The 27959-nt window shown below is 40.3% G+C and overlaps 1 protein-coding gene across 1 annotated transcript in view; it reads right to left on the minus strand.

Moving 5' to 3' along the window:
* Positions 1-27959, minus strand: part of LOC128661387 (uncharacterized) — a 509641-nt gene that overhangs the window by 24626 nt on the left and 457056 nt on the right. The window contains exon 12 of the mRNA XM_053715646.1: positions 10326-10407. Coding sequence (XP_053571621.1) covers positions 10326-10407 — 82 coding nt within the window. The remainder of the gene's footprint in view (positions 1-10325; positions 10408-27959) is intronic.

The raw sequence follows: 27959 nt of genomic DNA on the forward strand, positions 1-27959 counted from the left end.
TCGCCAATCCGCCTTGTGGACTCACCCACATAGACACGCCCACATGGGCATTTAATGAGATCCATTTCGTTGGTGTGGCGCTACATTGACAATATTTTTGGGGTTTGGTTGGGTGACGTTGGGGCCCTGGAGTCCTTTGTTGCTGATTTGAATCTATCAACCACTAATATTTAATTCAAGCTAACTAGTAGTGAGGTCAAAATAGACTTCTTAGATGTATCTGTTACCAAGGTTGGTTGTGGCTTTTCCACTGATATTTATAGGAAGGAAACTGACAGAAATAGCCTTTTATGTTTCAATAGTGCACATCATCCATCTTTAGTAAAACCATTACCACGTAGCCAGATGCTAAGAGTAAGGCGTATTGTGGATGATGAGAGCACTTCTAGACAGAGGCTAGTGGAAATGGGGAACAAAATTTTTGCAACAGGGTTATCCCAAAGAGCTTATTTCCAATACCATCAACAGCATACTTCCTTTGCAGAGAGAGACCCTTCTGAAACCTAAGTCACCAAAAAGTGATAAGAGGATGACATTTGTATCTGAGTATTGCAGACAAAGTGATTTAATATCTAAGATTATCCGCCACCATTGGGGTATCTTGCAGAGTTGCAATCCGGATATTGAGGAATTCCATCAATATCCTATGCCTGCATATAAACGCAGTAAGAATCTGCGGGATACATTGATTAGGGCCGATATTGGCCCTGGTAAAGTAAAAAATCAGAGCTATATCACTAAAAAAAGCTTAGGTTGTTTTCCATGTTTGGACTGTAGCAACTGTGGGTCAATAATTAAGAGCCCTTATTTTCTTCACCCACATACTGGCTATAAATTTCAGTATAGGAATTACTTTACCTGTAATACCAAATTTGTAGTGTATCTCATTAAATGCCCATGTGGGCGTGTCTATGTGGGTGAGTCCACATAAAAGCAACATAAGATGCAAAGTACACACTGCTCCTGTCGCCCACCATTTTATTGCTGCTGGCCATCAGATCAGTCAACTTAGGTTCCAGGTTATTGAGCAAGTCCAGACCCCCAGACGGGGGAGGCAATAGGGAGCTATTGCTTAAGCAACAAGAAGCATTCTGGATTTTTAAACTGGATACCCTGGAACCTAAGGGGATGAATAGGGAAATTAATTGGGTACCATTCTATTGAATAACCTGTCATTTTCAAACAAGTTTGTAATTATTTTACATATATTATTTTTTTCATTTTTTAGATTTTGCTGAAACCAACAACACTGTAGATTATGAATTGGACCCTGCAGTGGTCGTCTGCTTAAAGCCCAACAATCGTAACCAGTGTGTACTCTATATCTAAGGGACTACTGGTAAAATAAGATTTTTTTTTACCGAGTTATTGTTTGATTAATTAATCTATTCATTGTGGATAATTTAACTAGGTCTATCAACATCTAATAATGGCAAATGATATATTGGAAATGATAGAATTGTATAAAGTTAAGATAATTTTTTTGTACTGTTGGTGCGGTGTGATAATAGTGAGTGTACACAATATAAATGTATATATTAGTTTAGAATCTATTTATGAGGCCTTTTAGCTGTTTTTTATTTCTCTTCATGACACACCTTATAACACAAAAGGGCACTATGTTTACCTATCTAGAAGTTTTCAGAATGTAAGGGTTAAAACCCCAGGTATCTGCGTATATAATCAGGTGTGTGGTGATTGATTTTATGTCACATTATTAAGGGGTACTGACCCCGAAACGTTGTGGTTTTTGTCTGTTCCTGTTATGAAACAATAAAATTGAAGATTTGAAGGAGGATTCTCTGTTTGCTATTCTCTCTTTATTAACCCCAGAAATATTAAAGTCAGCACTTACCTAACAAATCTGCCAGACAGCAAGGCAGCTCACCAGGTTTGAGAGGTCCTCTTCCTCACTTAGACCTGTGGAAAAAGAGGTAAAGACTGAGTAATGTTACTCAGGCTTTCAGAGTTAGGGCAGCATAAATTACATAGGAGGCGCAGTGAGAATTATGTCCCACAAGTTCCCATCGCTCTAAAGCCACCACTGCCCTACTGAAGAGACTGATGTGGAGTATGGCTACACCCTAGGACAAAGCAGCACAATCTTGCACTACTTAAAAAAAACAAAAAAAACTGAATTTATGCTTACCTGATAAATTACTTTCTCTTACGGTGTATTCAGTCCACGGATTCATCCTTACTTGTGGGATATTCTCAATCCCTACAGGAAGTGGCAAAGAGAGCACACAGCAAAGCTGTCCATATAGCTCCCCTCAGGCTCCGCCCCCCCAGTAATTCGACCGACGGTTAGGAGAAAAAGGAGAACCATAGGGTGCAGTGGTGACTGTAGTTATTTTAAATTAAATTTGAACCTGACTTAAATGTCAGGGCGGGCCGTGGACTGAATACACCGTAAGAGAAAGTAATTTATCAGGTAAGCATAAATTCTGTTTTCTCTTACTTGGTGTATTCAGTCCACGGATTCATCCTTACTTGTGGGATACCAATACCAAAGCTTTTAGGACACGGATGAAGGGAGGGAACAAGTCAGGTCATCTAAACGGAAGGCACCACTGCTTGCAAAACCTTTCTCCCAAAAATAGCCTCCGAAGAAGCGAAAGTATCGAATTTGTAACATTTGGCGAATGTATGCAGTGAAGACCAAGTCGCTGCCTTACAAATCTGTTCAACAGAAGCCTCATTCTTGAAAGCCCATGTGGAAGCCACAGCTCTGGTGGAATGAGCTGTAATTCGTTCGGGAGGCTGCTGTCCAGCAGTCTCATAAGCCAATCGGATGATGCTTTTCAGCCAAAAGGAAAGAGAGGCAGCAGTCGCTTTCTGACCTCTCCTCTTACCAGAATAGACAACAAACAAGGATGATGTTTGTATGAAATCTTTAGTTGCTTTTAAATAGAATTTTAAAGCACGAACCACGTCAAGATTGTGTAAAAGTCGTTTCTTCCTAGAAACTGGATTAGGACACAGAGAAGGAACAATAATTTCCTGGTTAATATTCTTATTAGAAACCACTTTTGGAAGAAAACCAGGTTTGGTACGCAAAACAACCTTATCTGTATGGAACACCAGATAGGGTGAATCACACTGCAAAGCAGACAATTCAGAAACTCTTCGAGCAGAAGAAATGGCTACTAAAAACAAAACTTTCCAAGATAACTTAATATCTATGGAATGTAAAGGTTCAAAATTTAGACTCCAAGGAGGAGCCACAGGCTTGTAAACAGGCTTGATTCTAACTAGGGCCTGTGCAAACGCCTGAACGTCTGGTACAGCTGCCAGGCACTTATGTAACAGAATAGACAGAGCAGATATCTGTCCCTTTAAGGAACTAACTGACAGACCTTTCTCCAATCCTTCTTGGAGAAAAGCTAGTATCCTTGGAATCCTAACCTTACTCCACGAGTAACCCTTGGATTCACACCAACCAAGATATTTCCGCCATATCTTATGGTAAATTTTCCTGGTGACAGGCTTTCTGGCCTGTATCAGTGTATCTATAACTGATTCAGAGAACCCACGCTTAGCTAGAATTAAGCGTTCAATCTCCAAGCAGTCAGTTGCAGAGAAACTAGATTTGGATGCTTGAAAGGACCTTGAATTAGAAGATCCTGCCTCGATGGCAGTTTCCATGGTGGGACCGATGACATGTCCACTAGGTCTGCATACCAAGTCCTGCGTGGTCACGCAGGCGCTATCAGAATTACCGAAGCCTTCTCCTGTTTGATTCTGGCTATTAGCCAAGGGAGAAGAGGAAACGGTGGAAAGACATAAGCTAGACTGAATGACCAAGGCGCTATTAAAGCATCTATCAATGCCGCCTTGGGATCCCTGGATCTGGATCCGTAAAGGGGAAGTTTGGTGTTCTGACGGGACGCCATCAGATCCAATTCTGGAATGCCCCATAGCTGGGTCAGCTGAACAAAAACCTCCGGGTGGAGTTCCCACTCCCCCGGATGAAACGTCTGACGACTTAGAAAATCCACCTCCCAGTTGTCTACTCCTGGGATGTGAATTGCAGATAGATGGCAGGAGCGATCCTCCGCCCATTTGATGATCTTGGATACTTCCTCCATCGCTAGGGAACTCTTTGTTCCTCCCTGATGATTGATGTACGCTACAGTTGTGATGTTGTCCGACTGAAATCTGATGAATTTGGCCTCCGCTAGTTGAGGCCATGCCTGGAGCGTGTTGAATATCGCTCTCAGCTCCAAAATGTTTATTGGGAGAAGAGATTCTTCCCGAGACCATAGACCCTGAGCCTTCAGGGAGTTCCAGACCGCACCCCAGCCTAACAGACTGGCATCGGTCGTGACAATGATCCACTCCGGTCTGCGGAAACTCATTCCCTGAGACAGGTGATCTTGAGACAACCACCAGAGAAGAGAGTCTCTGGTTTTCTGGTCCATTTGTATTTGAGGAGATAAATCTGCGTAATCCCCATTCCACTGCTTGAGCATGCACAGTTGCAGTGGTCTGAGATGAATTCGGGCAAAAGGGACTACGTCCATTGCCGCCACCATTAAACCAATTACCTCCATGCACTGAGCCACAGAAGGCCGAGGAATGGAATGAAGAGCTCGGCAGGTGTTCAACAGTTTGGACTTCCTGACCTCTGTCAGAAAGATTTTCATTTCTACTGAGTCTATTAGTGTTCCCAGGAAGGGAACCCTTGTAAGCGGGGACAGAGAACTTTTTTCTACGTTCACCTTCCACCTGTGAGACCTTAGAAAGGCCAGAACAATGTCCGTATGAGCCTTGGCTCTGTGGAAAGACGACGCCTGTATTAATATGTTGTCTAGGTAAGGTGCTACTGCAATGCCCCGCGGTCTTAGCACCGCCAGAAGGGACCCTAGCACCTTTGTGAAAATTCTGGGAGCGGTGGCCAACCCGAAAGGAAGGGCCACGAACTGGTAATGTTTGTCCAGAAAGGCGAACCTTAGGAACTGATGGTGATCTTTGTGGATAGGAATATGTAGGTACGCATCCTTTAGATCCACGGTAGTCATATATTGACCTTCCTGGATCATCGGCAAGATTGTCCGAATGGTTTCCATCTTGAAAGACGGAACTCTGAGGAATTTGTTTAGAATCTTTAGATCCAGCATTGGCCTGAAAGTTCCCTCCTTTTTGGGAACTATGAACAGGTTTGAGTAAAAGCCCAGTCCTTGTTCTACAATCGGAACTGGGTGTATTACTCCCATTTTTAGGAGATCCTCTACACAGCGTAAGAACGCCTGTTTCTTTGTTTGGTCTGAAGACAAACGAGAGATGTGGAACCTTCCCCTTGGGGGAGAATCCTTGAATTCTAGAAGGTACCCCATAGCAACTATTTCTAATGTCCAGGGATCCGGAACATTTCTTGCCCAAGCCTGAGCAAAGAGAGAAAGTCTGCCCCCTACTAGATCCGGTCCCGGATCGGGGGCTACCCCTTCATGCTGTCTTGGTAGCAGGAGCAGGCTTCGTGGCCTGTTTACCCTTATTCCAGCCCTGCAAGGGTTTCCAGGTTGCTTTGGGCTGGGAAGCGTTATCTTGCTTTGCGACAGCAGAGGTTGCAGCAGGTCCGCTCCTGAAGTTGTTTTTAGCCTTAAACGGCCTATCTTGTGGGAGGGCATGGCCCTTGCCCCCAATAATATCTGAAATAATTTCTTAAAGCTCTGGGCCGAAAAGGGTCTTCCCCTTGAAGGGAATATTTAACAGTTTTGTTTTGGACGACACATCCGCCGACCATGACTTGAGCCAAAGCGCTCTTCGCGCCATGATGGCAAAACCTGAGTTTTTCGACGCTAGTTTAGCTAACTGGAGAGCGGCATCAGTGATAAAAGAATTAGCCAGCTTTAGAGCATGAATTCCATGACCTCATCGTATGAAGTCTCCCTCTGGAGCGACTCCTCCAGGGCCTCGAACCAAAAAGCCGCTGCAGTAGTTACAGGAATAATGCAGGCAATTGGTTGAAGCAGAAAACCTTGCTGAACAAAAATTTTCTTCAGCAATCCTTCCAATTATTTATCCAAAGGATCTTTGAAGGCACAACTGTCCTCTATTGGTATAGTTGTACGCTTAGCAAGTGTTGAAACAGCCCCCTCTACCTTAGGGACCGTCTGCCACTCGTCCCGTCTGGGGTCGTTTATGGGGAACATTTTCTTAAAGATAGGGGGGGGGAACAAAGGGTACACCTGGTCTCTCCCACTCCCTAGTCACAATATCCGCCACCCTCTTTGGGATCGGAAATGCCTCAGTGTATACAGGGACCTCTAAAAACCTGTCCATCTTACACAATTTTTCTGGGACCACCATGGGGTCACAATCATCCAGCGTAGCTAAAACCTCCTTAAGCAGGACGCGGAGGTGTTCCAGCTTAAATTTAAACGCTAAGGAATCTGAATCTGCCCGCTGAGAAACTTTTCCTGTATCAGAAATTTCTCCCTCAGACAGACCTTCCCTCACTACTACTTCTGAGTTTTGTGAGGGTACTACAGATAAATTATCCAAAGCGTCCGATTGCTCATCCTCTGTATTTAAAACTGAGCTATCGCGCTTTCTTGGAAAAACTGGCAGTTTGGATAAAAATGCTACAAGGGAATTATCCATTACTGCTGCTAATTGTTGTAAAGTAATAGGGGCCAATGCGCTAGAGGTACTAGGCATCGCTTGTGCGGGCGTAACTGGTGTCGACACATGGGGAGAGGAAGAAGGACTATCCTCATTTCCCTCTGTTAAAGAATCATCTTGGGCTATATTTTTAAGTGTAATTGGATGGTCTTTAAAATGCTTAGACGTTTTAGCACACTTTACACATAAATGCAATGGGGGTACCGCCATGGCTTTTAAACATAAAGAACAAGGTCTATCTGAAGTCTCAGACATGTTTGACAGACTTATACAGCACTACAATACAGAAAAAACATCTGTATTATTGAAAATTTCACCACATGATCCTAATGCTTTGAAATGATTGTACACAAATTTTCAAATCAATTAACCCCTTATTGACCAAACCGGAGCAAATTGCAGTAAATAACCGGTTTAACACACTACAGCACGGTGCCACAGTCTTTGCTGCGGCCCTACCTTCCCTTAGGGTTATTTGTAGCAGAAATATAAACCTCCTTGATGTTCTCCTGCACTCTTAGGACTCTACACGTGAAGCTGCATGAAGCTGTCTTGAAAATCAACTGCGCAACTGAGGCGCGAAAATGAGGCCCCCTCCCTCTTCAGTCCAGAGTTATGGGGCCTTCCTGAGTCAGACTAGGCGTCTACTAATATGCCAGGCGTAATAAAAACCCCAAAAGTGTTTACAACGTTTCAAACACTTGAATAAATATAAGATTCCATTAATAAAATAATCGATTTAGCCCATCACAGTGTCTACCAGTATTTAAGCCCTTAACTGAAGCCATCCTTCTATACTGCATCTCAGAAAATGGCTTACTTTCCCTCATGGGGATTTCTGTCAGTCTACTAGCATTACCAGGTCTTGTTAGAAATAAATGACTGAGCATACCTTAAGCAGTTAAGCCTGCAAACTGTTCCCCCCAACTGAAGTTCTCCGGTACTCAACAGTCCTGTGTGGGAACAGCAATGGATTTTAGTTACAACATGCTAAAATCTTTTTCCTCTCAGCAGAAATCTTCATCACTTTCTGCCTCAGAGTAAATAGTACAAACCGGCACTATTTTTAAAATAAACTCTTGATTGAAGAAATAAAACTACAAATCTAACACCACAAACTCTTTACCCTCCCGTGGAGATTCTACTTGTTAGAGCGGCAAAGAGAATGACTGGGGGGGCGGAGCCTGAGGGGAGCTATATGGACAGCTTTGCTGTGTGCTCTCTTTGCCACTTCCTGTAGGGATTGAGAATATTCCACAAGTAAGGATGAATCAGTGGACTGAATACACCAAGTAAGAGAAAAAAAAATCTTGCTTGAAGAATCTTTTACTAACACCTATCTTTACCACTTCCTGCTCTAATGTAGGCAAAGAGAATGACTGGGGTGGGAGGGAAGGGAGGTGATATTTAACAGCTTTGCTGTGGTGCTCTTTGCCGCCTCCTGCTGGGCAGGAGTGATATATCCCATTAGTAATTAGATGATCTGTGGACTCGCGTCATCAGAAAGAAATTGGGTTTAGTATCCCTTTAAACTGCTAGTCACAACTACACTAACATGGTTAGTAATCACCATGTTATTTTCCTTTTGTGCCTGTAGCTATTCAAGTCTGTTCTGTCGCTTTAAAATCACGTAGCACAATGCAATCAGAATAGCCCAAAACTTACAAAAAAGAAACGTATAGCCCAGGTAACACTTCTATACATACATAACATAGTAACATAGTAGATAAGGTTGAAAAAAGACTGAAGTCCATCGAGTTCAACCTATACAAATCTAAAATACTTATAAAAAGCTCCAGTTAAGCTTAAATAACCCCATTAAAATGTGACCCATTTAATACTAGCAATCATATCCATGAATTTTGTTTATATACAGAAATTTATCCAGACTATTTTTAAATGAATCTATGGTATTGGCATTCACTACCTCCTTTGGTAATGAGTTCCACAATTTTATTGCTCTTACAGTGAAAAAACGTTTCCGTTGCAGGAGATTAAATCTCCTTTCCTCCAACCTTAAATTATGACCTCTTGTCAGAAACAATTTTCTTGGAATAAAAAGAGCTTCTGCCATCTCTGTATATGGGCCTTGAATATATTTATATAAAGTAATCATGTCACCTCTCAAGCGCCTTTTTTCTAAAGAGAACAGACCCAGTTTGGCTAGCCTCTCCTCATAGGTTAATTTCTCCAATCCCCTTATTAGCTTTGTGGCCCTTCTCTGAACTTTTTCTAGTTCTGCAATATCTTTTTTAGCAATCGGTCCCCAGAACTGCACTCCAAACTCAAGGTGAGGTCTTACCAGGGCTTTATATAATGACAGAATTATGCTTTCCTCCCTTGAATCAATGCCTCTTTTAATACATGCTAGTATCTTATTAGCCTTTGAAGCCGCTGCCCTGCATTGTGCACTCATCTTTAGCTTGTTATCTATTACTACTCCCAAATCCCTTTCCTCCTGTGTTTGGCTAAGTCTTGTCCCATTTAAAAAATACGTAGCCTGCTTATTTTTACTTCCAAAATGTAGAACCTTACATTTTTCTGTATTAAATCTCATTTTCCATTCACTTGCCCATAGTTCTAATTTTAGCAAATCCCTTTGTAAAGAGAGTTCGTCCTGCTCTGACCTAATGACCTTACTTAACTTAGTATCATCTGCACAAATAGAGTTGTCGCTATTTAATCCTTGCTCAAAGTCATTTATAAAAATATTAAAAAGAACAGGGCCCAGTACTGATCCCTGGGGGACGCCACTGATTACCTTTGTCCAATCTGAGTATGATCCATTTACTACTACTCGTTGCTCCCTTTCTTTTATCCAGTTATTTATCCATGAGCTAACATTTTCAGCTATTCCCAGTCCCTTAATTTTGTGCATTAATCTCTCATGTGGCACTGTATCAAATGCCTTTGCAAAATCTAAGTATATCACATCAACTGATTCCCCTTTATCTATATTTTTACTTACTTCCTCGTAGAATCTAATTAGATTAGTTTGACATGATCTATTTCTCCTAAAGCCATGCTGATTAGAACTCATAATCTTGTTTACACAAATATGCTCATCAATATAATCCCTTATAATCCCTTCAAATATCTTCCCCACTATTGATGTCAGACTAACTGGTCTATAGCTTCCTGGATCATCCCTGCTTCCCTTTTTGAAGAGTGGCACCACATCAGCTTTACGCCAATCCTGGGGTACCATGCCTGAGGATAATGAGTCTTGAAAAATTAAGAGTAAAGGTTTGTCTATAACAGTGCTAAGTTCACTTAACACCCTTGGGTGTATTCCATCTAAGCTTGTTAGTTTCACATTTTTATTATAATAGATACTATTTGCATGCAACCAGTGGACTACAAGCTAGGACCTTGTGCATGGTCTGGGGGGTATGGTGGCATTCATTTCACACCACCTGTTGTGTTCTGGCACATGGTACTGTGCTGAAAAGTCTACAGCAGAGCTACAATTTAACACTACCATATGCTAAATAGCTAGAAATTAAATAGAAGCCCTAGAGACAGAAGAATTATAGTATATTTATAAAGGAAGAGACAGATCTGGCAGTTTCTAACTACTTAAAGCAGTATTACTACTCAAATAAAAAACATGTTATGTGATGAGAAATATAGGTTTAAGATTATGAAAATGTGGAGAAAAAATTGTAAAGACCAGAAAATAATGTAAGCATTGTTACCATTTTTTTGTTTAACAGCAGCTTTTGAGCCGCACTTGGAAGTCACTTTTGAGACATCAATCTTTTTGTTCATGATCTGCACCTAAAATCAGAAATAAGTAACTTGTAAAAAGTTGAGCTCATACAGAGCACTAAAAACAAAGTCTACAAGGATAAAATTGCTTTACATAAACAACTGTAACTACACTATTTTGTGTTACTTATTTTCAAATATTTAGATTTTTAAATATTTTAGTGTGTAATCTTACATGTTTCGTAATTACAGCCATTTGTCTATTAAATGTAAATACAAACAATGTATATATCTTATCTCTATATCTGTCTCTCTCTAGATATATCTTTCTGTATCCAAAACAAACCAAAGGGCTGCGGAGACTAAAGGGCATATATTTGAATAACTAATTGTATTTTTCTGGAACTATTAATGGCCTAAATTAAAGTGATTTTACAGAATATTACAGTATGTCAGTAATGCACCTGATCTCTATTAACATTGCATTTTAAAAGTTTGTATAATCTTTAAAAACACACTTTTTATATTATTATTATTATTTGTAGCGCGCCAACAGATTCCACAGCGCTAATATCTGACCCCTTTACTAAAATTCATTATTTCAGGAGCTTGAGAGTCAGTCGGGTACCGCCAATCACAAACATACCGCCCACACTACGTCTTTCTGCAGCAGTGTTATTTTCAGCTGCTGCTGTACTTTCAGTGTGCGATGATAATCCTGCATTTGTTGTTTATACAGATTATCTGCATTGATTACATACTGCAATATTTTTAAAAAAATTCTTTTGGTTTATCATTTAGTTTGCAAATATTCTCAAGATAAATAAAATGATATTAACCTATAAGTCAACTTAATCATAAACAAACTAGAAACATGATACTGCAATGGTCAGCATACATCTACCCCACCCCCACCTTCCTGGTTTAATTAGTTCACGTATAGAAAAGGGGAAAAAAAAAAAAAAAAAAAAAAAAAAAAAGGATCTGACCCGCCCCCCCAAAGACTAGCATAAAATTTGTAAGAACCACTGGAGTCTTGATTCTACTGTGAGTGTACTCATTTATAATTTAGTATCAATCTTCTTTCTTCTATCACAATCACAGAATGATATATCAGTACTGTACTGGGGCAATTTTAATGTCACAGTTGGCTGAAACAATATGCAGCTCATGACTTAAAGGGACATGTAATATTTTTTTTTCATGGATTTTTAGATAGAGCATGCAATTTTAATTCCAATTTACTTCCATTATCAAATGTGCTTCATTCTCTAGGTATTCTTTGTTGAATGCAAAGTATTGTACTACTGGGAGCTAGCTGAAAATATTGGATCAACCAATAACAAGAGCAAATATGTGGAGCAACAAATCAGCATTTAGCTTCCATTAGTGCATTGCTGTTCTTGACCCTACTTATCAGCAAGGCATACCGAGGGAGCAAAGCACATTAGATAGAGGTACATTGGAAAGTTGTTTTAAATTGCATGCTCTGTGCTCCATGTACTAAGCACTGTAAGCTGCTTTTGAGCCCTTGCAGGGCTGGTTCGCACATGTGAGCCTGATTCCCGCAATGTAAGAAGCATCACCCATCAGACCGCCGCTTATTACACTCTCCGCCACCTCTGAGGTGGTCGATTAAAATCACCTGATCACGCTTGGGGTGATTGACAGGCACTTATCGTGCGCAATTGGTCACACGAGAGAAGGGGGCGGCATTACGCACTTCACATTACACACGCGATGGCGTGCAAACAGGTTCTCAAGTTCAGAACCTTGTTTGCATGGTCCTTAGTACATCGGGGCCTCTATTTGAAATATGAAAGTAAAATCCTTTGGCAAGAAAATAACAAGCGATGTACAGGTGATACCTTCCGGTAACTAATAGTGGATACAATTGCAAAGTTTCATGACACTGGAGGTCCCTTCGTAAAGCATTCTCATGTACAAATGAAGCTCAGTCATATATATATATATATATATATATATATACACATACATACAAACACAGTATACAGGGTAAGGTATATGCATTTAAAAGCTACATATGTAATGCATGAACATTATTGTGTTTTTAGTTATATGGTCAGTGCTTTGGGAAAGGTTTCACAGGGATGCGTGAAGAAGTTTGTGATTCCTAAACATGATTAGATATATATAACAAAATTATAAGCAGAGTGCAGGATAATATTGTACCTTATGGGTGAAGAGGTCGTCTGTCTCCACTGGGTAGGGGGGTATTATACCGGTCATCTGTATGATCAAATAATTCTGAATCAATGTTTTAATATCAAGAAATTATATATTTCCTGAAGATATGGCAAATAAAGCCATGGGTCAGGTTCCATCCTGAATTAAACGAATCAAACAGGCTTATGAATTGGTATTCCCAAATCCTTCTTTCCATTTGGGATCTGAAGTTCCCTTTCAGTACTGTTATTTTCAAATCCTGGAAGTTGCAAATTGGTCTGTTGAAATGTTTGCCTACCATTGCATGTTCCTTGGGAGAGATTCCAATATCTCAGCCTGTTCAACTGTAGAGCCCTGAGATGAAAGCAAGCAAACGGAATGATGTCCATTGCTGCAACCATCAGTTCGATTAACTCCATGCACTGAGCCACTGAAGGACGAGGAGAAGACTGAAGGGCTAGACAAGTCTCGATAATCTTTGATTCCCTGACTTCTGTCAGAAAAATCCTCATAGACATAGAATCTATTATGTTCCTAGGAAAGTCACTCTTGTGTGTGGAAGTAAGGAACTCTTTTGTAAATTCACCTTCCAGCCGTGAGATCTTAGGAAGGACAATACCAAGTCCGTGTGAGATTTTGCTAGCTGAAAGGATGGCGCCTGAACTAGGATGTCGTCCAGATAAGGCGCCACTGCAATGCCTCTTGAACGAAGCACCGCCAGCAGAGATCCCAGAACCTTTGTGAAGATTCTGGGGGCTGTGGCAAGACCGAAAGGGAGAGTCACAAACTGGTAGTGTTTGTCCAGAAAGGCAAACCTTAAGAACTTGTGATGATCCCTGTGAATGGGAACATGTAGATACGCGTCCTTTAAATCCACAGTGGTCATAAACTGACCCTTTTGGATCAATGGAAGAATGGAACAAATAGTTTCCATCTTGAAGGACGGCACCCTGAGAAACTTGTTTAGGTCTGAAGGTTCCCTCTTTTTTGGGAATTACAAATAGATTGGAATAAAATCCCAGTCCTTGTTCTTGCACTGGAACGGGAACTATCATTCCCAGAGTGGAGAGGTCTTCTACACAGTGTAAGAACGCCTCTCTCTTTTGTCTGGTCTGCAGACAATCTTGAAATTAGAATTCTGCCTCTGGGGGGAAAACTTTGAACTCCAGTTTGTATCCCTGAGACACTATTTCTATTGCCCAGGAATCTTGAACATCCAGAACCCAGGTTTGAACAAAAAAGGATAGTCTGCCCCCTACCTGATCCGGTCCCGGATCGGGGGCATGCCCTTCATGCCGTCTTAGAATCACCAACCTGTTTCTTGGGCTGTTTGCCCTTGTTCCAAGACTGGTTGGATCTCCATGTAGGCTTAGACTGTTCCTGCTTAGAGGAGGGAGAGGAAGAGTTTGTCTTGAAGTTTCGAAGGAACGAAAATTACTCCGACGACCCTTTTGATTATTTCTCTTATCTTGCGGGAGAAGATGACCCTTACCTCCCGTGATATCAGAAATAATCTCCTTGAGATCGGGTCCAAACAAAGTATTCCACTTATATGGAATGGCTAGAAGCTTAGACTTAGAAGACACATCCGCAGACCAAGGTTTTAACTATAAAGCTTTGCGGGCCAAGACAGAAAATATCTTCGCTCCCAATTTGATAACGTGAAGGGAAGCATCCGAAATAAAGGCATTTGCAAGTTTAAGAGCCTTTATCCTATCTTTGATCTCATCCAGAGAAGTCTCAGTCCTGAGGGCCTCAGATAGCGCATCAAACCAATATGCCGCTGCACTAGTAACACTGCAGACCCTGGAGTACATACATTTTCTTGAGTAACCCCTCTAATTTTTTATCCATGAGGTATTTGAAAGCACAACTAGGAATACCCGGTCTGTCCCACTCCTTAGTAATAATTTCAGTCGCTCTTTAAGGGACCTCAAAATATCTATCTAGTTTACTAGACTGTTGGGGAACAACCACAACTGTGGAGTCACCGTCGTCTAAAGTAATTAAAACCTCCCTAAGCAGTAGACGAAGGTGTTCTAATTTAAATCTGAAAGATACCACCTCCGAGTCTGTCAGAGGTAATAAACCCTCTGAATCTGAAATCTCTCCCTCAGAAGCCACAACAGCACCCTCCTCTTCAGGTTGTGGAGAGAACACGCCTGATATTGCAACAATGGCATCTGATACCTCGCTTACTGAATGTCTGACCTTTCTCTTACGCTTGCCCTGTAACATAGGAAAGGCAGACAAGGCATCAGAAATAGTTGAAGGCATAAGAGAAGCTATGTCTTGTAAAGAAATCCCCGCAGGGACTATAGCAGAACCGCAGGGCACTGTTTGTGAAAACGGTAAATTTTGGGACGCTTGGGGAGAAAGCTGCGGCATAAATTGACCTTCAACATTAGATTCCTGGACAACATCTGCCTTAGATGAGACAGGCTCAGATTTTTTTTTATCTGGATTGGATGAGACTCTTAAGCGCTTGTGCTTAATTACCCAATAAGGAAAGATAGTCTTACTATGTAGTTGGATTCAATGAGATCTATTTATTTTTAGAATTATAAATACATACAATAAAATTTAAAACAATAGAAATTGATTCTTAAAACAAATCTAACTGCTTGGCCAACCATACAGTGTGAATAAAATGATATAATATGTTTTCCAATCCCTGTTACTTAGTGTATTATACAAACATATCTGTATATTTGAATTTTGGTTTAATTGCAGATATTTTTTATGGATTTGATATAGTGGACTTGTGAAGAAGTATGGTATCCACAAAGAATATTCGCAATATTAATTCTTAATTACCATATTTACCATATTCGTTTGTTTAAAGCTGAACATACATAATTAAAATAGCGTCAATGGTATCAACAATATAATTAAAATAGCGTCAATGGTATCAACATTAGTAACAAATAATAAAAGTGAAACAAAAATAAAGTGATACAGTAAAAATCGTATAAGTTATGAAAGATAAAGTCTTTCTGCCGTGATCGTTAGAGTAATTGTTAATTGCTTTTTGTTAAAAGCGCTGTTGTTAAGTCCTCCGTGGGGATAGTATTTGCGGGCGTGCTGCAACACGTTTTTGTCTAATTGCTATATATATTGCGATTATAAGTCACTGTTAAGTAGTTTTGGTTATCTGTCCTTCACATTAACTTCCTTAGTTGGTGTAGGTATAATAAATCTTACCCGTTGTTTCTTTTGGGATACTTTGTTTCTGGTCTAGTTTCTTTTTGTACCCAATTCAATCTTTACTGTGATGAATGTGGATCGGAAGCCGGGATAGCCGCTGCCGGTGTTGTAGTGGTTTCAGTATGTCGAGTTGGTTTGTCTCTGCGATTACACACACTTGAAGAAGTAGATGCTGTGGTATTGTGCTTTAACCGTTAATCCTTTTGTCAGATGGCTGGGCTTTTTGCCCGGTTCAGGTTTTCAAAACCTCTTGAATTGTTGCAAATGTGTTCTGTTTAGATCCGTACTCTATTTGTTTCAGAGTATCCGATCTGCAGGTGTCCACAGGTTTCTTTAGGCCCAATTATTAGGTAAGGTATTTCAGTTGTTCTTGGCGGTCCTTTGAAAGGAGGACTAGGTGCTTTGAAGGTTGTTCTTGAACGCTTCAGAATATCTTTCAAGCGTATTTGTTGGTCCGTGGTTTGATGTAGTCTTGGCGGTCCACTTCGAAAGTGGACTATGAAAATGTTCAGTGTAGCAAGGAGTAGGCAACGCGTTTCAGCTGATTAATACAGCCTTTATCAAGCATATCCTTGCAGTTGTAAACAGTGGGTTTTTGTATTCTGTGATTTGATTCTATTGGATCCCCTAGGTAGTTGTATCTTTACAATCTGGTGATCCTATTGGTTGTTGTGTTGGTGCTTTTGATTGGTCATTCCTTAGCATGTGACCTATTAATGGTTCAGTTTATCACGGTGATGGGGGAATTTTCACTTATTTGTATCAGATGACCAAGTAAATGCATAAAACGTTATAAAAACTTGTTCCAGTAGTAAACACAAATACGAATGTATTGTTATAATAAAAACATAAATAACTTTTTGTAAAGATACAACTACCTAATAATTGGGCCTAAAGAAACCTGTGGACACCTGCAGATCGGATACTCTGAAACAAATAGAGTACGGATCTAAACAGAACACATTCGCAACAATTCAAGAGGTTTTGAAAACCTGAACCGGGCAAAAAGCCCAGCCATCTGACAAAAGGATTAACGGTTAAAGCACAATACCACAGCATCTACTTCTTCAAGTGTGTGTAATCGCAGAGACAAACCAACTCGACATACTGAAACCACTACAACACCGGCAGCGGCTATCCCGGCTTCCGATCCACATTCATCACAGTAAAGATTGAATTGGGTACAAAAAAAAACTAGACCAGAAACAAAGTATCCCAAAAGAAACAACGGGTAAGATTTATTATACCTACACCAACTAAGGAAGTTAATGTGAAGGACAGATAAGCAAAACTACTTAACAGCGACTTATAATCGCAATATATATAGCAATTAGACAAAAACGTGTTGCAGCACGCCCGCACATACTATCCCCACGGAGGACTTAACAACAGCGCTTTTAACAAAAAGCAATTAACAATTACTCTAACGATCACGGCAGAAAGACTTTATCTTTCATAACTTATACGATTTTTACTGTATCACTTTATTTTTGTTTCACTTTTATTATTTATTACTAATGTAGATACCATTGACGCTATTTTAATTATATTGTTGATACCATTGACGCTATTTTAATTATGTATGTTCAGCTTTAAACAAACGAATATGGTAAATATGGTAATTAAGAATTAATATTGCGAATATTCTTTGTGGATACCATACTTCTTCACAAGTCCACTATATCAAATCCATAAAAAATATCTGCAATTAAACCAAAATTCAAATATACAGATATGTTTGTATAATACACTAAGTAACAGGGATTGGAAAACATATTATATCATTTTATTCACACTGTATGGTTGGCCAAGCAGTTAGATTTGTTTTAAGAATCAATTTCTATTGTTTTAAATTTTATTGTATGTATTTATAATTCTAAAAATAAATAGATCTCATTGAATCCAACTACATAGTAAGACTATCTTTCCTTATTGGGTAATTAAGCACAAGCGCTTAAGAGTCTCATCCAATCCAGATTTTACCCCCACTTTGAAGTTTGTGAGATTACTTCTTCGAGACTCCCTAGCTTTTACCCCCACAGCGCATAGTTTATTAACCCAACACACCAATACACTCAGATTTTTTTTTATCCCTATAGCTTAGAGTCCTTTGGATACATGAAGGACAGAAAGGGATTGGTGGTTCCACATTAGCATCAAAGCATTAAGCACAGGTGACATCTTGCAAGTCCCCTTGGTCCATTACTTGCACATAAAAACACAAAAAGCAATGGAAATTAGCAGTTAGATTAAAATACTTAATTTTTGAGAAAAAAAACGTTACTGTCTCTTTAAATTTTAAACGGTTCCTTTTTCTTTTTTGCAGCAAAATGACAAATAACGATCTTTTATACAGTAAAAACGTTTAAATTTGTCCCCAAAAAATAAACTTGTACACCTCAGCAGCTGCTGAAGTGCTCCTACCTTCCGTAGTGCCACTAGGATTATAAAGACAACGTTCCCTTCAAAGAAGCACCGGAACCACTTGCTGGCAAAATATTTGATAAATAATTCACTACTAGTCTGTACTGGAATCGCACAACTCATATGCGACTCCAGAACAGACCAAATAGAAACTGCGCAGAGAGCCTGGAACAGTAGCGCTATTAATGGCGCCAAAACCAAGCCGGAAAGACAGCCCATTGTGGGCGTGGCCTAATCCCTATAGTGAAACCACCGGAGCCAATTTTAAGTCTCATATTTAAAATAAAAGCTTTTCTCCAGTCCCAGTGCCCTGTATGCTGCCCAAAATCTTTCCTTCAGGAAAAAGAATGATGTCCCACACAGAGTACCCTTAAATAAAAGGAGCCCCTTATGTAATAAATTTGCTTTTATTTATGTAAGATCTCGGAGTCCTTATCCCAAAAATAAGGTAGCACTTACCTTGTCTTCTGCCTGGCAAGCCCTGAGGAAAAAGAATGCTGAGTGACTAAAAACCTCAGACTAAATGATAAGGGCAGCAAGAAATCATGGGAGACGCAGTGAGAATTATGTCCACAAGTTCCCATTGCTCTAAAGCCACCAAAGCTCTACTGTAGAGACTGATATGGACTACGGCTACACCCTAGGACAAAGCAGTACTCTCTGGCACTACTTAAAAAATAATAAACTCTGGATTGAAGAATCTAATCTAACACCACACTTTACCTCTTCCTATCACTAACATAGGAAAAGAGAATGACTGGGGTGGGAGGGAAGGGAGAAGCTATTTAACAGCTCTGCTGTGGTGCTCTTTGCCTCCTCCTGCTGACCAGGAGGTGAATATCCCATTAGTAATTAAGATGATCCGTGGACTCATCGTGTCTTAAAAAATAATTTATGTAAATGGTAGTCAGGGGATTTTTTTTTTTTTTAACTTGCTCACTATTGGCAGATTAATTTTTTATTACCTAACTTTACTATACGTAAGATGAAAAATGTGTAGGGCTATTAAGGGAATAACAATTATAACATGGGAATTGGGAAGAGAGGGGGGAATTAGCCTTATATGTAATCATCTGCAGTGGAACTAGCATTCAAGCTGAAATACAGCAATTTTCATTACATAATAACTCTGGTATGCTGAATACCTCTTATCACTTATAAAAAATTGCTATTAAAAAATTTACACGTAATTTCATTAGAATTTTTAACATTAATCCCTTAATGACCAGTGACAACCCTGTATGCTTTTTTAATAGCGCTATTTTAGCAAGCCTTCAGGAGGGAGAGAGCATCTAATAGCGTGGTCTAGCTGCTCGCAGCAAGACCTTGCTATTATAGCTAGGGTACAGTTTACCCCCAAAAATTCTCCCCTTTAATTTTTTCCCAAATTACCCATTTTACCTGCTCGAGTGTATTAAATTGTTTTCAAGTAGCTCCTTTACCCTTCTACATATATACTAAAAGTTTCTGGACTTAAAGGGACATAATACTCATATGCTAAATCACTTGAAACTGATGCAGCATAACTGTAAAAAGCCGACAGGAAAATATCACCTCTAGCATCTCTATGTAAAAAAGGAAGATATTTTACCTCACAATTTCCTCAGCTTAGAAGAGTAAGTTCTGTGTAAAAAGTTATACTCAGCTGCAGGTAAAAAAAAATAAATGAAGAAATAAACAGCAGCCAATCAGCATCAGCGGTTCTGAGGTCATGAACTCTTTTACTGTGATCTCATGAGATTTCACTTAACTTTCATGAGATTTCATAGCAAACTTCCTTTAAACTGAATAGGGAAATAAGATGAGTGCACGTAAACTCGCCCCTTCCGCTGTCCCGGGACAGACATAGTGATATGCTGCTTATAAATCCTTTACAATGGGATGTGGCTACTGAGAAACTTTTGAGGTAAAATATCTTTATATTCTACATAAAGATGTTCAGGTGATATTTTCTAGTCAGCTTTTTACAGCTATGTTGCATCACTTTCAAGTATTTAAACATTTGGGTATTATGGCCCTTTAAGTCTAGGTTATTGACAGGCAATGTAAACACAGCCAGCAGAAGAAATTACACTCCTGGTGGGGTGTAGAAGAGATAACTAATACAATGTCAATTTTCCATTGTTCTCTCTAAGTATTGGGCTTTGGTTTACAAACAGATGTAAGATAAGGAAGCAAGTGTGTGTACACAAAGTAATAAAAAATTATGAGATATAATTTTAACTGCAAGCTCAGCCCATTTTAATAGGCTGTGGTTTCAAAACAACAAATCAGCAGTTTCATATCCACAAATAAACCTGACAATACTATTTATCATACATTATATACTCTGCAGTTGGTATAACAAATCAATTGCAATACATTAAGGGAAAACAGAATTTATGCTTACCTGATAAATTACTTTCTCCAACGGTGTGTCCGGTCCACGGCGTCATCCTTACTTGTGGGAATATCTCTTCCCCAACAGGAAATGGCAAAGAGTCCCAGCAAAGCTGGCCATATAGTCCCTCCTAGGCTCCGCCCACCCCAGTCATTCAACCGACGGACAGGAGGAAAAAATAGGAGAAACCATATGGTACCGTGGTGACTGTAGTTAGAGAAAATAATTCATCAGACCTGATTAAAAAACCAGGGCGGGCCGTGGACCGGACACACCGTTGGAGAAAGTAATTTATCAGGTAAGCATAAATTCTGTTTTCTCCAACATTGGTGTGTCCGGTCCACGGCGTCATCCTTACTTGTGGGAATCAATACCAAAGCTTTAGGACACGGATGAAGGGAGGGAGAAAATCAGGTTACCTAAACGGAAGGCACCACGGCTCGCAAAACCTTTCTCCCAAAAATAGCCTCCGAAGAAGCAAAAGTATCAAATTTTTAAAATTTGGCAAAAGTGTGCAGTGAAGACCAAGTCGCTGCCTTGCATATCTGATCAACAGAAGCCTCGTTCTTGAAGGCCCATGTGGAAGCTACAGCCCTAGTGGAGTGAGCTGTGATTCTTTCAGGAGGCTGCCGTCCGGCAGTCTCATAAGCCAATCGGATGATGCTTTTAAGCCAAAAGGAAAGAGGTAGAAGTTGCTTTTTGACCTCTCCTTTTACCAGAATAGACGACAAACAGAGAAGAAGTTTGTCTGAACTCTTTTGTAGCCTCTAAGTAGAATTTTAGAGCACGGACTACATCTAAATTGTGTAGCAAACGTTCCTTCTTTGAAACTGGATTCGGACACAAAGAAGGTACAACTATCTCCTGATTAATATTTTTGTTGGAAACAACCTTTGGTAGAAAACCAGGCTTAGTACGCAAAACAACCTTATCTGAATGGAACACCAGATAGGGCAGAGTACACTGCAGAGCAGATAACTCAAACTCTTCTAGCAGAAGAAATAGCAACCAAAAACAAAACTTTCCAAGATAACAACTTAATATCTATGGAATGTAAAGGTTCAAACGGAACCCCTTGAAGAACTGAAAGAACTAGATTTAAACTTCAGGGAGGAGTCAAAGGTCTGTAAACAGGCTTGATCCTAACCAAAGCCTGAACAAATGCTTGTACATCTGGCATAGCTGCCAGTCGTTTGTGTAGTAAGACAGATAAAGCAGAAATCTGTCCCTTTAGAGAACTCGCAGATAATCCTTTATCCAAACCTTCTTGTAGAAAGGAAAGAATCTTAGGAATTTTTATCTTATTCCATGGGAATTCCTTGGATTCACACCAGCAGATATATATTTTCCATATTTTATGGTAAATCTTTCTAGTTACCGGTTTTCTGGCTTGAACCAGAGTATCTATCACAGAATCTGAAAACCCACGCTTTGATAAAATCAAGCGTTCAATCTCCAAGCCGTCAGCTGGAGGGAGACCAGATTTGGATGTTCGAATGGACCCTGAACAAGAAGGTCCTGTCTCAAAGGTAGCTTCCATGGTGGAACCGATGACATATTCACCAGGTCTGCATACCAAGTCCTGCGTGGCCACGCAGGAGCTATCAAGATCACCGAGGCCCTCTCCTGTTTGATCCTGGCTACCAGCCTGGGAATGAGAGGAAATGGTGGAAACACATAAGCTAGTTTGAAGGTCCAAGGCGCTACTAGTGCATCCACTAGAGTCGCCTTGGGATCCCTGGATCTAGACCCGTAGCAAGGAACCTTGAAGTTCTGACGAGACGCCATCAGATCCATGTCTGGAATGCCCCATAATTGAGTCAACTGGGCAAAGATCTCCGGGTGGAGTTCCCACTCCCCCGGATGGAATGTCTGACGACTCAGATAATCCGCTTCCCAGTTTTCCACACCTGCGATGTGGATCGCAGATAGGTGGCAGGAGTGATCCTCCGCCCATTGTATTATTTTGGTCACTTCTTTCATCGCCAGGGAACTCCTTGTTCCCCCCTGATGATTGATATACGCAACAGTCGTCATGTTGTCTGATTGGAATCTTATGAATCTGGCCTTTGCAAGCTGAGGCCAAGCCCTGAGAGCATTGAATATCGCTCTTAGTTCCAGAATGTTTAACGGGAGAAGAGACTCTTCCCGAGACCATAGTCCTTGAGCCTTCAGGGAATCCCAGACCGCGCCCCAGCCCACTAGACTGGCGTCGGTCGTGACAATGACCCACTCTGGCCTGCGGAAGCTCATTCCCTGGGATAGGTGGTCCAGGGTTAGCCACCAACGGAGTGAATCTCTGGTCTTCTGATCTACTTGAATCACTGGAGACAAGTCTGTATAGTCCCCATTACACTGTTTCAGCATGCACAGTTGTAATGGTCTTAGATGAATTTGAGCAAAAGGAACTATGTCCATTGCTGCAACCATCAACCCTACTACTTCCATGCACTGAGCTATGGAAGGGCGTGGAACAGAATGAAGAACTTGACAAGCGCTTAGAAGTTTTGACTTTGACATCTGTCAGAAAAATCCTCATTTCTAAGGAATCTATTATTGTTCCCAAGAAGGGAACTCTTGTTGACGGATACAGAGAACTTTTTTCTATGTTCACCTTCCATCCGTGAGATCTGAGAAAGGCCAGAACAATGTCTGTATGAGCCTTTGTTTTTGAAAGGGACGACGCTTGTATTAGAATGTCGTCCAAGTATGGTACTACTGCAATGCCCCTCGGTCTTAAAACCGCTAGAAGGGACCCGAGTACCTTTGTGAAAATCCTTGGAGCAGTGGCTAACCCGAATGGGAGGGCCACAAACTGGTAATGTTTGTCCAGAAAGGCGAACCTTAGGAACTGATGATGTTCTTTGTGGATAGGAATATGTAGGTACGCATCCTTTAGATCCACGGTAGTCATAAATTGACCTTCCTGGATAGTAGGTAGAATCGTTCGAATAGTTTCCATTTTGAACGATGGCACCCTGAGAAATTTGTTTAGGATCTTTAAATCCAGAATTGGTCTGAAGGTTCCCTCTTTTTTGGGAACTACGAACAGATTTGAGTAAAATCCCATTCCTTGTTCCTTCATTGGAACTGGGTGTATCACTCCCATCTTTAACAGGTCTTCTACACAATGTAAGAACGCCTGTCTCTTTATTTGGTTTGAGGATAAGTGAGACATGTGGAACCTTCCCCTTGGGGGTAGTTCCTTGAATTCCAGAAGATAACCCTGAGAAACTATCTCTAGCGTCCAGGGATCCTGAACATCTCTTGCCCAAGCCTGAGCAAAGAGAGAGAGTCTGCCCCCCACTAGATCCGGTCCCGGATCGGGGGCTACTCCTTCATGCTGTTTTGTTAGCAGCAGCAGGCTTCTTGGCCTGCTTACCCTTGTTCCAGCCTTGCATCGGTTTCCAAACTGGTTTGGTCTGTGAGGCATTACCCTCTTGCTTAGAGGATGCAGAATTAGAGACCGGTCCGTTCCTGAAATTACGAAAGGAACGAAAATTAGACTTATTCTTGGCTTTGAAAGGCCTATCTTGTGGGAGGGCGTGGCCCTTTCCCCCAGTGATGTCTGAGATAATCTCTTTCAATTCTGGCCCAAAGAGTTTTACCCTTGAAGGGGATATTAAGCAATTTTGTCTTGGATGATACATCCGCTGACCAAGACTTTAGCCAAAGCGCTCTGCGCGCCACAATTGCAAACCCTGAATTTTTCGCCGCTAATCTAGCTAATTGCAAAGCGGCATCTAAAATAAAAGAGTTAGCCAACTTAAGTGCGTGAACTCTGTCCATAACCTCCTCATATGGAGTCTCTCTACTGAGCGACTTTTCTAGTTCCTCGAACCAGAACCACGCTGCTGTAGTAACAGGAACAATGCACGAAATGGGTTGAAGAAGGTAACCTTGCTGTACAAAAATCTTTTTAAGCAAACCCTCCAATTTTTTATCCATAGGATCTTTGAAAGCACAATTATCCTCCATAGGAATAGTAGTGCGCTTGTTTAGAGTAGAAACTGCCCCCTCGACCCTAGGGACTGTCTGCCATAAGTCCTTTCTGGGGTCGACCATAGGAAATAATTTCTTAAATATAGGAGGGGGAACAAAAGGTATGCCGGGCTTCTCCCACTCCTTATTCACTATGTCCGCCACCCGCTTGGGTATAGGAAAAGCGTTGGGGTGCACCGGAACCTCTAGGAACTTGTCCATCTTGCATAATTTTTCTGGAATGACCAGGTTGTCACAATCATCCAGAGTAGATAACACCTCCTTAAGCAGTGCGCGGAGATGTTCTAATTTAAATTTAAATGTCACAACATCAGGTTCAGCCTGTTGAGAAATTTTTCCTGAATCTGAAATTTCCCCATCTGACAAAACCTCCCTCATGGCCCCTTCAGATTGGTGTGAGGGTATGACAGAGCAATTATCATCGGCGCCCTCCTGCTCTTCAGTGTTTAACACAGAGCAATCGCGCTTTCTTTGATATGCAGGCATTTTGGATAAAATATTTGCTATGGAGTTATCCATTACAGCTGTCAATTGTTGCATGGTAATAAGCATTGGCGCGCTAGAAGTACTAGGGGCCTCCTGCGTGGGCAAAACTGGTATAGACACAGAAGGAGATGATGTAGAACCATGTCTACTCCCTTCATCTGATGAATCATCTTGGGCAACTTCATTATCTGTGACAGTACTGTCCTTACTTTGTTTGGACGCTATGGCACAATTATCACACAATTTTGAAGGGGGAGACACATTGACTTTCATACATATAGAACATAGCTTATCTGAAGGCACAGACATGTTAAAGAGGCTTAAACTTGTCAATAAAGCACAAAAACGTACATATAGAACATAGCTTATCTGAAGGCACAGACATGTTAAAGAGGCTTAAACTTGTCAATAAAGCACAAAAACCGTTTTAAAACAAAACCGTTACTGTCTCTTTAAATTTTAAACAGAGCACACTTTATTACTGAATATGTGAAAAAATATGAAGGAATTGTTCAAAATTTACAAAAATTTCACCACAGTGTCTTAAAGCATTAAAAGTATTGCACACCAATTTTCAGAGCTTTAACCCTTAAAATAACAAAACCGGAGCCGGTTACAGTTTTAACCCCTCTACAGTCCCAGCTACAGCCTTTGCTGCGACTTTACCAAGCCCAGAGGGGAATACGATACCAAATGACGCCTTCTAGGAACTTTTCCAACTATTTTCAGATCCTCACACATGCATCTGCATGTCTTGCTCTCAAAAACAACTGCGCAGTAATGGCGCGAAAATGAGGCTCAGCCTACAACTGGGAAGGCCCTTCCTGACTGGAAAAGGTGTCTAACATAGTGCCTGACGTTAAAATACGTTCCCCAAGTTTATAAGTGTGAATTACCAGCATAAACATGTATAAAATGCCCAAATAAAGCAATCGATTTTGCCCATAAAAGTGTCTACCAGTTTTATAGCCCATATTAAGCCCTTTATTCTGTTTGAGACTAAGAAAATGGCTTACCGGTCCCCATGAGGGGAAATGACAGCCTTCCAGCATCACACAGTCTTGTTAGAAAAATCGCTAGTCATACCTTAAGCAGAAAAGTCTGCTAACTGTTTCCCCCAACTGAAGTTACTTCATCTCAACAGTCCTATGTGGAAACAGCAAGGGATTTTAGTTACTGTCTGCTAAAATCATCTTCCTCTCACAAACAGAATTCTTCATCTTTTTCTGTTTCAGAGTAAATAGTACATACCAGCACTATTTTAAAATAACAAACTCTTGATAGTAGAATAAAAAACTACAACTAAACACCACATACTCTTAACCATCTCCGTGATGTTGCCTGTGCAACGGCAAAGAGAATGACTGGGGTGGGCGGAGCCTAGGAGGGACTATATGGCCAGCTTTGCTGGGACTCTCTGCCATTTCCTGTTGGGAAAGAGATATTCCCACAAGTAAGGATGACGCCGTGGACCGGACACACCAATGTTGGAGAAAAGCAATTTTACTGTAAACTGTCCCTTTAACTGCAATAGTGCAGTGTTTTATTGGGGAGTGGAAAAACTGTTACAACAGCTGTCTTTATTTAGTATTTGTAAATAAGTTCAATTTTAAATTGCAATTTTTCACTCTAATAACAGCACATCTACATAATCTTATTGTGCCAATAAGCATTTTTGTATCACCTATTCTACTATAGATTCAGTATACTTTAATGTCCATGTGGAGAGTTGAATGTAAGTCAATGAAAATTGTTCTGAAAATATCTATTCTCCAGTGGCCTATATTGCATGAGTTTGTCCCTGGGTATTTTTTTTTTTTAAGTGATTTTAGGTATGAAACACTCAGTTTTGTTTGAGCAGATACCGTTGTATCTTTTGGCTTGGCTGTAAATGATTGCGTGTTTGGTGCGTTTTGGATGGAAGCACTCATATTGGTTTGTGATAGATGGATGGATGGTATTTAATTAGAATGCCATAATATGCGGAAATATGCCTGGGGTCTTATGTTGCAGGTGGATAAAGAATTATTTGAGGTTTGCCATGAATAGGTTAGCATACTGGGTAACCATTCTTGTTCCCATAGCTGCCCCCATCTAAATAATGGTTTGGAAATAGCAAAGTGCCCTATTGCCCTATAACATGCAAAAAAAACAAAGAACATGTAAACATTGGGTATTTCTAAACTCAGGACAAAATTTAGAAACTTTTTAGCATGGGTGTTTTTTGGTGGTTGTAGATGTGTAACAGATTTTGGGGGTTATATTTAGAAAAACTTTTTTTTCATCATATTTTATATTTTTTTACAGTAAATTATAAGATATCATGAAAATAATGGCATCTTTAGAAAGTCCATTTAATGGCGAGAAAAACGGTATATAATATGTGTGGGTACAGTTAATGAGTAAGAGGAAGATTACAGCTAAACACAAACACAGCAGAAATGTAAAAATAGCCCTGGTCCCAAACGGTCAACAAATGGAAAAGTGGTCTGGTCACTAAGGGGTTAAAGGAACATTTATCCCAATTTTTTTCTTTCATGATTCAGACGAGCACATACATTTAAACAACTTTCCAATGTACTTTTATCTAATTTGCTTCATTCTCTTGGTATCCTTTATTGAAAGGCATATCTAGATAAGCTCAGAAACTGGGAGCTAGTTGGCTTACCAATGTGTTCTGCTGCTTCTTCACGAAAGGATGCAAAGAGAATGAAGAAAAATTGATAATAGAAGTAAATTGGAAAGTTACTTCTATCTAAGTAAGTCAATCTGAATCACGAAAGAAAATGTTTGGGTTTAATGTCCCTTTAATAGTTGTGCCATGTATGCAAAGCAGAAATAATTGTGCTGGGTGGCTCAGTAATTTCTGTGTTCACAAACAAAAAGAAAGTTTGTCATAAAAAAAAAAAAACTTAAATACATTGATTCAGAACCA

Source organism: Bombina bombina, chromosome 5 (assembly GCF_027579735.1).
Source record: "Bombina bombina isolate aBomBom1 chromosome 5, aBomBom1.pri, whole genome shotgun sequence".
Lineage (NCBI taxonomy): Eukaryota > Metazoa > Chordata > Amphibia > Anura > Bombinatoridae > Bombina > Bombina bombina.